This window comes from Tamandua tetradactyla, chromosome 1, assembly GCF_023851605.1.
Source record: "Tamandua tetradactyla isolate mTamTet1 chromosome 1, mTamTet1.pri, whole genome shotgun sequence".
Taxonomy (NCBI): Eukaryota; Metazoa; Chordata; class Mammalia; order Pilosa; family Myrmecophagidae; genus Tamandua; species Tamandua tetradactyla.
Genome location: NC_135327.1, coordinates 20,869,717 through 20,880,750, shown reverse-complemented (window position 1 = coordinate 20,880,750; position 11,034 = coordinate 20,869,717). Strand labels below are relative to the sequence as shown.

At 47.5% G+C, this 11,034-nt stretch overlaps 1 protein-coding gene across 2 annotated transcripts; it reads right to left on the bottom strand.

The window, feature by feature from the left end:
- Positions 1-232: 232 nt before the first annotated feature.
- PLAGL2 (PLAG1 like zinc finger 2) lies at positions 233-10,958 on the bottom strand. 2 transcript variants are annotated; one of them, XM_077111698.1, is made up of 3 exons: positions 10,854-10,958; positions 5,126-5,497; positions 233-2,311 (listed from the first exon to the last, which is right to left on the bottom strand). In XM_077111698.1, the coding sequence occupies exons 2-3, from the start codon at positions 5,383-5,385 to the stop codon at positions 1,081-1,083; spliced, it is 1,491 nt and encodes a 496-aa protein (XP_076967813.1). In that variant the 5' UTR covers positions 5,386-5,497; positions 10,854-10,958; the 3' UTR covers positions 233-1,080. The 2 variants fall into 2 exon arrangements, with proteins under 2 accessions (XP_076967813.1, XP_076967816.1); XM_077111701.1 differs by lacking the exon at positions 10,854-10,958 and adding an exon at positions 9,926-10,049.
- Positions 10,959-11,034: the final 76 nt, after the last annotated feature.

The window sequence follows — 11,034 nt, the reverse complement described above, 5'->3', positions numbered from 1 at the left end:
TAATAATAGCTCATGATGTTCAGGGTTGGGGTCAGGGAATGGGGACGTGATAGTAGGGGGCATGCCTTTCATTTCTTCTCCTTTCCAGTTCAAAAAAGGAGGGGGTCATGATGTACTTGGAGGAAAACAGAACTGCAGACCTGTGAGAAAACTGCTCCGATCTTCTTGCCTGTCTCCTGTGGACACTGCTGGGAAGGCAGGAACAGATGCAGTCATGGAGGAAGGCAGAGACTGAAGCAGTCCAAAGTCAGTTTATTTCCCCACAGGGGAAAAATGTGACCTCAAGTGAAGAGAAGTCAGTGAGACCCGACTCCGCCTTGTAAACAGGGCTCCAGTTAAAACCAGGTACCAAATGGTTCAGGCTGGTGCCAACTGGAATGGACTGGTGGGAATGGATTCACGGTGTGTAAACAACGTTCACTGCAATCATTCTAAGGCTAACAGCTCAGCAAGGGAGGTGAAATGGTGTGTTTGAGGCGACTGTGTAAACGGTACCGTTGCTGGACAACACTGACTGAAAATGGAGATGCTGGTACTGGAGGGATAGGGGTGATAGGGAAGAAAACAGGCCCTCTCTCCTACCCACTGGATGGAGGCAAGAGATGGAGCCAAGTGACCCTCTGCAGCAGGGCCTAGCCAACTGACTTCTGTAAGAACTGCAGGTCAGCACCAGAAGGCAGGCTTCTTGGGCTATTTCTCTCAAGGTCTTCCAAGGTGAAACCCTCACCATTTCTGCATCTCTTAGAGGCCTCCATCTTTCCCCCCAAAGAGAAGGAGGTTCTGATGCTTTGGAAAGGGAGAGGGCTAAGTGTGGCTCCCGATTCAGATCAAAAAAATAAAAGTAAAAATACCTGAAGTCCTATGGTATGCAATCTTTTCATGGGGTTGGGACTCAAGGCTCTTCCTGGAATTGATCTTGGAGCCCAAACCCCCAACCAAGTGCTCCATACAGACACTGGAAGTTTTTCTTTTCAAACCCAGCTCTGAAAGCTCAGCTGCCTTCACAGGGGATGTTGATGGGGTGGGTACTGAGGCTCCCTGACAGAGCCAAGGAACGAGCTGGGGTGGCCTCCTTGGGGGCTACTGGAATGCCTGGTGGAAACGAGGCAGAGTGGTGGTGCTCAGGCCAGAGGTGAAGACAGGAGGCAAGGAGTGCAGAGGGCCAAAGTTCAGTGGCCCCCCAGCCCCCGGGGAATCTTGAGGCTGAGCTTGCAAAGTGGTGAGCAGGGGCTGTGCCTCAGCTTGGGAGTAACCCATGACCAGGCCTCCTGTGGCCCCAGGTGGGTTACATGGAGGCAAGTTGAGTGGAAGAAAGCCCAGTAAATGAGAGAAGTCCACATTAGCAGCGCAGAGGGCCTCAGAGAGGTTGGCGGGGCTCTTAGTGAGCAGTGCTTCATCTAGGAGGGCTGCAGCTGCTGCCGGCTGAGGTGAGGCAGGCTGGGGTTCAGCCGATGAGAGAGACAGACTTCCTGGAAGCTCTGCCAGAAAACTATCCACCTCCACTTTGGGCAATTTGTCAGGCAAGTATGAGGTAGATCCAAGCTGGTATTTTGGAGGGAGCTGAGCTGAGGAAGAGATAGGTGAGGATTCCAGAGGGTAGTTCATACCCATGGGCAAAGTGTTGTGCACCAGGGAGTGTGGAACGCCCGCACTGGGCATAGTAGGGATGTGGGCACCATACATGCCCATAGGCAACATGCCAGGAAAGGCCTTAGCCCCCATAACGTCCCGAGAAGCCATGCACAGCACAGGGCTCAGCTCTTCCTTTACACTGACTGTAGAGCTGCAGCTGAGCAAACCTAACATGTCCACCGGCTCTGTCTTAATCTTGAGCAGCTCCTGCGAGTGGCTCTTCTTGACATGCCGTGTCAGGTGGTCCTTGCGGCCAAACCTCTGGGCACAGTACTGACACAGGAAGTCCTTCCGGCCTGTGTGTACCACTAGGTGCCGCCGCACATCCTTTCGAGTATAAAACCTCCGGTCGCAGTGATCACAGGGATGCTTCTTCTCCTTGGCGCCGCCTGCTACCCGGCGTGAGTGGGCCTTCAGGTGCTCTAACAGGGCCTGGGTACTCTCAAAGGTCTGCAGGCACACCTTACAACTAAGGTCGCCACTGCTGGCTGCGTGCATGGCCAGGTGGCGCCGGTAGCCCAGCTTTGTATTATAATTCTTACCGCACTCAGAACAGTGGAGGGCTTCTTTGTTGGGGTCGTGGGTCTGCAAGTGGTTACGCAGATGATCCTTGCGATGAAACATCTTATCACAGTACATGCACTGGTGGGGTTTCTGGGCCGAGTGAGTGGCCATGTGCCTGGGGGTGGGGTTGGAGGACAGAGGAGAAAGCACAAAGAGGGGAGATCACAAGGGCTGGCTGGACAACTGAGGTGTTCATTTACAGTGAATTTGATATTGAAATGATAGTAGAGCCATATAATGGAATACAATGCCAATTATATTCTACAGGTATCCTTGCGCACCTGCAAAATCACATATTCTTTGCGAAAAATCAGGAATACCTCTATGTCCATCAATAGGGGACTGGTTAAATTCATTATGCAAAGTCCATAAAATTCCAACTTTTTAAAAAACATACCTAAAGGAGATAAACGCCTAAGATATAATAAGTAGAAAAGAGAAAGCACACAGAATACTGCATATAAAATGGAATATAAAAATAGAAAAATGGGAGAAAAATATATGCATGACTGCTTGGATGGGCTTAAAGTATTTCTGAAAGGAGACACAAGAAAGTGACAATGGTTGTCTAAGGAGAGAAGAACTGGACAGCTTAGGGATGGATGAATTTTCACTATACCTTGCTATCTTTTGAATTTTGGAAGCTTTTGAAATTTTGAATCATGTGAATGTTTTTCCTTTTCAAAAAATTAAATTAAAAAAATAAAAAATGACGCCAATAAAGAGAAAATGAAATATATCTAAACTTCCTGGTCTAAAAAAATCCTCCAAGATACATGGGACTAAGTGAAAAAAGGAAGATTACATATAGTGTGTGTAATTTACAATTTCTTTTGGGGAAAAAAAAAAGGGAAAGGAATATATATCTGAATGTCTTAGAAAGGAAGGATACAAAAGAAACTGGCCCCACTGCTGCCTTTGGGAAGGAGAAGAGAAGGGAATGGCGGTTTCAGGGAGGAAAACAATTAATTTTCACTGCATACCCATTTGTACTATTTGAACTGTTTACCATGTAACCAGTAAAAAATTAAGTGTTTTAATGGTCCGGCACTTCAGTGTCCCCTGATTTACTTTCTCCTGCCTGCCTGGAAAACAGCTCAGGAACTGTACTTTACAGCTCCACAGTACATTCAAAATCAACTCAGCAAGACTTGCTCTCCAGATGAGGCTGAAGAACAACAACAGGGCTGCCCCACCTACAAGTCAGTAAGTGGCAGAGGCTGGATTTAAACACTGACCTTCTTGAGCCTGGGTTTACTCAGGTATGCCAAGACTATCTCTAATATGGCACAGAGTAGCTTTCCTATCTGGAAGGTATCAAACATATTCATTAACCTCACACTACATGCAAGTGCTCAGAGTGCACATGCCTATGAGGGCTGCTGTTAAACCTCCTGTGACATAACTGACATCATCATAAGGTATGAGCAGAGGAGCTGAGTGATCCACAAACTATTTCCCTCATTTTACAGGTGAGGAAACTGAGGATCAAAGAGGTTTAGCAACTCACCTAAAGTCATGCAGTGATTTACGGGTGGAGTCAGGGCTACTGCCTCCTGGACCAGAACATTTCCTGCATCCTCCCAATGGCACCCAGACAGAGTATCACTAAGAAAGTCTAAAAGGACAGCCCTGACTGGAGTTCACCTAAGACAGAGGAGCACATGGAGAATCAAAGTATTCCTGAGAACTAGAGCCCTTTCATTCACAAGGCCAGTCCTGGCCACCACACTGTCCCATCACTTGTTTTAGTTCCCTCATTATCAACCACGTTTTTCAGACAAGGAACTGAGGCTTTCTGCAGTCATTTTATCCATACAATTACTTGTTTGCTGTCTTTCTCTACTATTATAGTGTAAACTCAAGGAAAGCCAGCACCACCATCTGTTTGGCTCACTACTCTGTCCCTAGAACCAAATACAGTATCTGGTATGTAGCAGGAGCTCAGTAAGTGGTAGCTGGGATAGATGAATGGATGATTAGATTACTGTGCACCATTGGTGAAGAGCATGTTCACAGATCCCTGAAGGAAAGGCAAGGATAGAATCAAAAGAGCTTTAGACCAGGCCTCTCTTCCTGCCAAAGCAATCAAAGCTGTTCTGCCATGTCAGCTTTATACCAGGGCCTTTACATTCTATTTCACTTTAAGTAAGGATTCTTGACCTTATAAATTGCAGAAAAGCTACTGACCCAGAGTACACCAGGAACTCTACAGAGACAGAATAATTGGATCAACAGGATGGGTCAGTAGCAGAGGCACTGCAGGATCTGAAATTGAACTTGCCAACTAAGAAGCCATGCGATCTTAGGTAAGTTATTACCCCCCGCTGAGCTTCCACTTTAAAATTTACAGGCTGGACCAAAGGTTCTCCTTTCCCTTCTAAAACTCTAAGACTGACTTCTAACTTCCAGCTAATATTCTGACCATTACACTGACAGGCATAAAGAAAGTAGCATTAAAAAAAAATGTTCAGTCTGGTTTGTTTATGGCTGGCTGATCTTATACCCACCAGATTCTAGTTGTTGTTGTTGTTTTGAGTCCATGGGCCAGGAATCGAACCTGGGTCTCCCACATGGCAGGTGAGCATTCTACCAATGAACCACCCATGCACCCCAGACTAGTTTTGTGTTTTTTTTTTTCGGGGGGGGGGGGTGGTGCATGGTCCGGGAATCGAACCCGGGTCTCCTGCATTAAAGGCGAGCACTCTACCACTGAACCACTTGTGCACCCTCAGACTAGTTTTTGAATAAAAAATATCACCATTATTTTTTAGTTAGTGATCTCAAATGGCTGGTTTTCAGGGGACACTTGTGAAACAAATTAACCTTCACTCCTTTGCTACAGATAAAGTCCCACACTCAGTGGCGTCTCTCTGGTTTTGTCCTCTGGGAACCTGAGGGCAGGAAGAGGTGTGAGCATGTCACCTACCTATACAGCTTGTACTTGGAGGCAAAAGCCTTGCCACAGTGCAGCTGAGGACAGCTATATGGTCTCTGCTCTGGATGGGAGAGGCTGTGAGACCTCAGCTTCTCCCCATTTGAGAAGGGTGTCCCAGAGATTTCACATTGGCACTTCACTTGACTCTCCGCCTCCCGGCCCCGAGGCCTGGGAACTAGTTTCCAGCCCACTTCCTCCTCCTGCTTTGCATCTTGAATCCAGGGGGGAACGCTGGTGAAAAATGTGGTCATGGCAAGGCTAATGGCGAAGGGCCATGTTATTCAGAAAGCCTCCCCAACAGCTCCACACAGGCTCTCTGTTGTCACAGCCTCCAACGCAGCCTTCAGAAAACAATCTCTTCACCTGAAACATCAGAACACCTGGTGTTAGGGAGCCCAATGCCTTAAAAGCATAGGCTCTGGAGGCAGACAGATTCCCGTTCCAATCCCAGCCCTTCCCCTTAGAAGCTCTGTGACTTTCAGCTTACTTCCCTGAGCTGTTTTCTCATTTTTCAGATGGGCTTAATAATCCCTTAAATCAAGGAACGTTTTTAGGATTAAATTAATTAACGAATGTAAAACATTCAGCAGAAGTGCTTAGTGATAACCATTATTACTAGTACCATCTGGGCTAATAAGAGACACAAAAACCTGATGAAATAAAAAGGAAGTAGAAGCCCTAAAACTCCAACCTTTCTCTTCTGACTTCATTTTTACATGCCTTCCTAGAGTAGCAGTCCTGCCCCCCCTAAATCCCCTTCATCCAACACTTTCCTTATGGAAGTGCTAAGGAGCAATAAAATGTCCAAAAGGCAACAGAGAAAGGCTTTACTTAGGAAATTTACACTCTGCAAAATCAGCCCTTGTTCTAGGAACTGGAGCTGGATCTGTTTCTTAGCAGCACATCAACATCAGGAAGTTTTGTCAGAGGAGGTAATGTCACTCAGCATTTCCCCTAAACCAGTACTGGTTCCACCCCGACCTTAACCACCACTCGGGGTCTCGTGGAGGCCAGACCATGCCTGTTTAGCAAAACCTGTCTTAACATCCCAAGGTGCTGAGTGGCACCTCCTATGGACCTAATAGCACACGTGATTTCTCCAATATAAGAAAAACTTTTATTAGAGTTATAGTCTCCTCCATCAGACTAATTCTTTAGGGGCTTGGACCATCTCTCTCTCTCATCACCATAAACCTAGCACCTAGAAAAGGAGACACAATGTGGTTTTTTTTGAGATGGGTAAATTAGTCAATGAATGCAAGTTGGTTCTCAGAGGTTAACTTATGCCCATGAAGTTCTGGTTTAAATTAGATTCCCAGCCCTTCCAATGTAGATAACCAAAATACTGAATACTGATTCTTTTTCTTGTTGGGTAGAAATGGTAGTGGGGAGGGGGAAGGCTGGAGCAAAGGGTGACATGATTCCTATCCTGGCACCAACTCAGAAGAAAAGAGGATGGGAGTTACGGTATTGACTCTCAAAAGGGGGATGACAGACCCACATTCATACTCACAAGCTCACCACAGATTACCAACCATAACGCAACCTGCTACAACAGGGAGATTCCCTTTGAAGAGGTCATGCCAAAATTTGATCATGAGGCTTTTCCATGTGAAGGGAACAAACGGGGTGTCTGGGGATTGTCCACAAGGATCTGGGGAGGGCTCCAATCACACAGACTAGCTGTGGGCAACAGAATGCTTGCTCAGCTCATTAGCACCTGCTGCTTACAGCGACCATTTCCATCCAACAGACTGGCCATGAACAAGATGATGGGATCAGCGGTTCATGCCCCAGAGAGCTTTGCTCATCATTAACATGAGCTATGTCCTGTTCAGGAACCACTCCTCTTTTTGAAGAAACAGTGCAATGTAATAGGATAAACATTTCCCTATCACAAGTGGAGATTTGCCTAGAAAGATCTTCACAAAGGTGGCTGCATTTTGTGTGAGTCACATGTTGGGGAAAGGAAGGTAGTACTCAAAACTAGTCCCACTTGAGATGGGTAAATTGATGATCTGATGAGCCTTCAGATCATCATGGCATATATGCTTGCTTCACTATAAACCTCAAAGGTCTCTAATATCTAGCTTTCAATGTTTAAGTCCCTTATTCATTCTCAAGAGGGTAGAATTACCCATTTATAATAAATACCAGTGATTACTATACACCTTGGAATTAGGTACAGAGCAAGCACGAGTGTGCACTTCTAGTTTGGAGGGAATTTACCCCCTACCTTCAAAGTCAAATTCTGGTCCCCCTTGATCTCTGAAATCATGCCCCTCAGCCTCTGGGAAGTTCGGAATGATAGTCAAAAGGAAGTAAGTCGCATTACTCTGGCTGATGTGAGAGGTTAGCCTAGCACTGGAAATTCCGCGCAAACTCAGAAAGAGAATGATATGCCTCCCACCTCCCACACAGACCAACTCATCTGTTCTCCTGAACAAGCACAAACAAGACAGCAGTTTAGTATGCTGTTACTGAAAGGGTGAGTAATGGGCTTCTAGGAAAGGCTGGTGGTGGCTAAGAAGCGCTCACAAGGTTGTACTGATACAGAAAACCAATCGAGGAGAGTGGCAGCCATGTGCTCTGCTTTTAATGGGGCTGCAGCTTTAAAGAGAAAACAGAAACACACAGATCCTACTCTCCCAAGCTTTTAAAAGGCACAGCAAAGTCTTTACCTATGTTCAGTGACAGGCTGTTGGACAACCAAAGCTGCTAGTGTTACCTTGGGAACCATTTTGGGGGTCTGATCTCTCTTCCCTTCCTTTGTCTGCAAACTCCTGTGATCCAAGGGAGATTCCTGGGCTTGTCTCGCATAATCAGAAGACCTACTCCTTTAAACTTCTGCCTCCTCGTTAAAATGTGAAGGAATTTTGCTTCTCTTTCAAAGCTGCTCTTCTGGTCTCATACTCTAACCTTAACAACTATAGAGAAGCTGACAAAACCTGTTCCCATAAAACAAACACGATCCCTCCCATTTGCCAGTACAACTCAGTATATTTTCACCTTAAGATTCCTCCTGGCACCTGATGAAGGGGGAGGTAGCACGGAAAGAACCTTGGACTTGGTGTCAGAAAAGCTGCCACTTACTGGCTATGAAACCATGGGTAGATTAACTTTAATCTTCTGAACCTTTGTTTCCCCAATTTCTAAAAGAGACTTCTTTCTACCTATAGGATTCCTGGGAAGAATTATGTGAAGTAATATTCTTGAAAGTGTCTGGCATAAAATATGTGCTGAATACATGGAATGCCCTCTCTAAAGACTACATTGCAAACGCCTGTTTTCCGCATGGGACATGAGACTTCTCCCCACCCCCCCACCCAGCCTTTATGTTACTTCTCGGGCCTCATGTTTCCTTCCCTTCCCAACATCTCCCCAGAATAGGGCCTTCCCCTTTTCCTTCACAACTAACCCTCAGCATATCCCCTCTAACCAACACCCCCTTACTTTACCTCCCTCCAGCACCATCTCCTGGGCCACTGTTTTCTCCTGTTCAGATGCCTACTTTAGGAACCCCTTAGATTATTAAGGCTCCATATCCCAAAGAGGAATGCCTGTCAAAACTCTGTTTGACTGTGTTTGAAAGAGAAAGGGAGACAAATTGTTCCCTAATCAGTCTGTCCTCTGTTGTGTGCCATGATGCCTGCTGCCCTCTGATGAAACTATAGTTTTTATGGTGTTACATCATCTCTATAGAAACTGTGTTCTTTCTCCATTATATTAGCCTGTTTCCTCATCTGTAAAGCTAAAAATACTCACCTCACAAGCTTGTTGTGAGGATTATTTTAGTTAGGTATGCCTAAGGCTTGGCCTGCTCTAAGTGACCAACAAAAGGCGGCTATTATCTTTGTTTTTGTATTGAGTTGCATGTTTCCACCTTCTGCTGCCTCACTGGAATCCTGGCCCCCCTTCCAAACTGTTGAGAGATAGGCCCTCTACAGCAAGGAAAGAGTTAATCTCTGAGTATTCTTAACCAGAAAGACCTACAGAGGATTAACAGCTCCACTTCAGTGACTACCCTAAAATAGCTTTTATCCCTCCTGCCCAAGAGCTACTTGGGGATCTAAAGAACTCAATTCAACACCTGCTGAGGAGGAAACATACCCAGGAACGCTCACTGGGATGGACAGAAACTTCCTTTAAGCGGAACTCAAAATAGCAACATGGAAATTATAAATAAACTTAGAGAAAAACAGGCCCTAACCTGGGTACCAGAAGCAAATCCAAACGACACACGGGCTGGCTGGAAAACAGTAGGAAGGAAAGGAAGAATGGGAACAGCTATGTTCCTCACTCGCAGACACACACACACACAGTCTAGAGAGGTGGGAGAATTAAATTACAGAGAGGCTGGAAAGTCTCTATAACTTGCATCATTCCAACAGACATCAAACAGGATTAACTGGGGTTAGATTTACTCTCAGGCTGGTAGTTCTGTCAACGTAAAGCGTACGCTTTGGAGTCTCTTTGATTCACTATTTCCTCTGATTCCCACTGCTTCCCAGTCCTGAAAAGGCCTTGAGCAAATGGCTGCTAACTACAGCCCCACTTTCCAGGGGAAGAAACCTGATCAGACACCAGCCCTGCCCACCAGGTGGCCTCACCTTGTTCAGGAAGGGTAGTTAGAAACCCAAGGCTAGATCAGTCACTATCATAGTTCCATGCTGACTGATGGAAAAACACACAAGGCATGGGACAGGCTACACTTGCAGGTGAAAGCACCAACAACCGCATGCCTCAGTTGTTCCCTTATCCTCTGCTTACAGGTCCCTTTTCTACACCAACCTGGGGCCATAGCGTGAGCCTGGATTTGGAGGGAACCCAGCTTGGTTCTCAGGCCAGCTTCTTTACCATCCCACTGTACGGCCAAATTCCCATGAGGCTGGGGGATAAGGGAGTGGGTTGCAGAAGAAGGGATGGAAATTCCAGAAGTGCGTGTGGCGGGGGGGGGGGGGGGGGGGGTCAAGACTGGGTAGGAAGGACAAGTACAGTAAAGAATCATGGGAATGTTATCTGGGTTTCTAATGGACCTCCAAAAGAAAGCAACTGGAGGATTATGACGGCTGGAGGACTCCAGAGATTGAAGACAATCAGAAATGAATTTCCTGAATTTCAAGAGGCACTCAAAATGGGTATCCAGATGGATGTTTAAGGTTTGGGGGTATGGTCGCTGAAGAGGGAACTACAGATAGGGCTTATTTGGGTTCTCTAGACCCAAGTATTTGAGGAAAGCCTAAAAATGGGTTATGTGGGTCCACAAAATGAGAGTAAAGAGGGAACCATTCCGAGCAGGAGAGGGGTTATGTGGCTCCGAGGAGGCGTGTCTGAGAGGGAGCAGGTGCAGCTTATCTGCGTCCCCCAGACCCGGGTCCCTGGGCAGGTCAGCAGTGCGTTATCTGGGTTTCCAGGGAGATTCAAGGGTCGGGACTGGGGGACCCTCAGGACTACGTCTCCAAGTCTAGGAAGAGAAGGGCCAACAGGGCTTATTCGGGTCCCTCCAGATCCAAGTATCGAGTCCAGGGAGGGTTTTCGTCATCCTGGGTGTATATAGGCCCGGGTTGGCGCGGAGGGGGCCCCTGGTCGCGGTATGGATGACCGCGCTCAGGGGCCCGAGATGAGGGGCGCCGCCGCTCAGGTGGCGGGCGCGCGGGCGCAGCGAGACGGATCCCCGCCCCGCTCCCTGCCGTCCCCCAGGGCCCACACCGGCACTCACCGCGCTCAGGGCCCCGCGCTGCGGGCCGGGCCGCGCTCGGGCTCCGCCAGGCCCGTTCAGGCCCCGGTAGTGGCGGCGGTCGGGCCATTGTGCGGTGCATTGTGGGAACCGCGCGAGCGGGCGCTCGGGCCGTGGAGGGGGCGGTGCCGCGGTCTCTCTATGGTCCTTTTCGCCTGCAGGC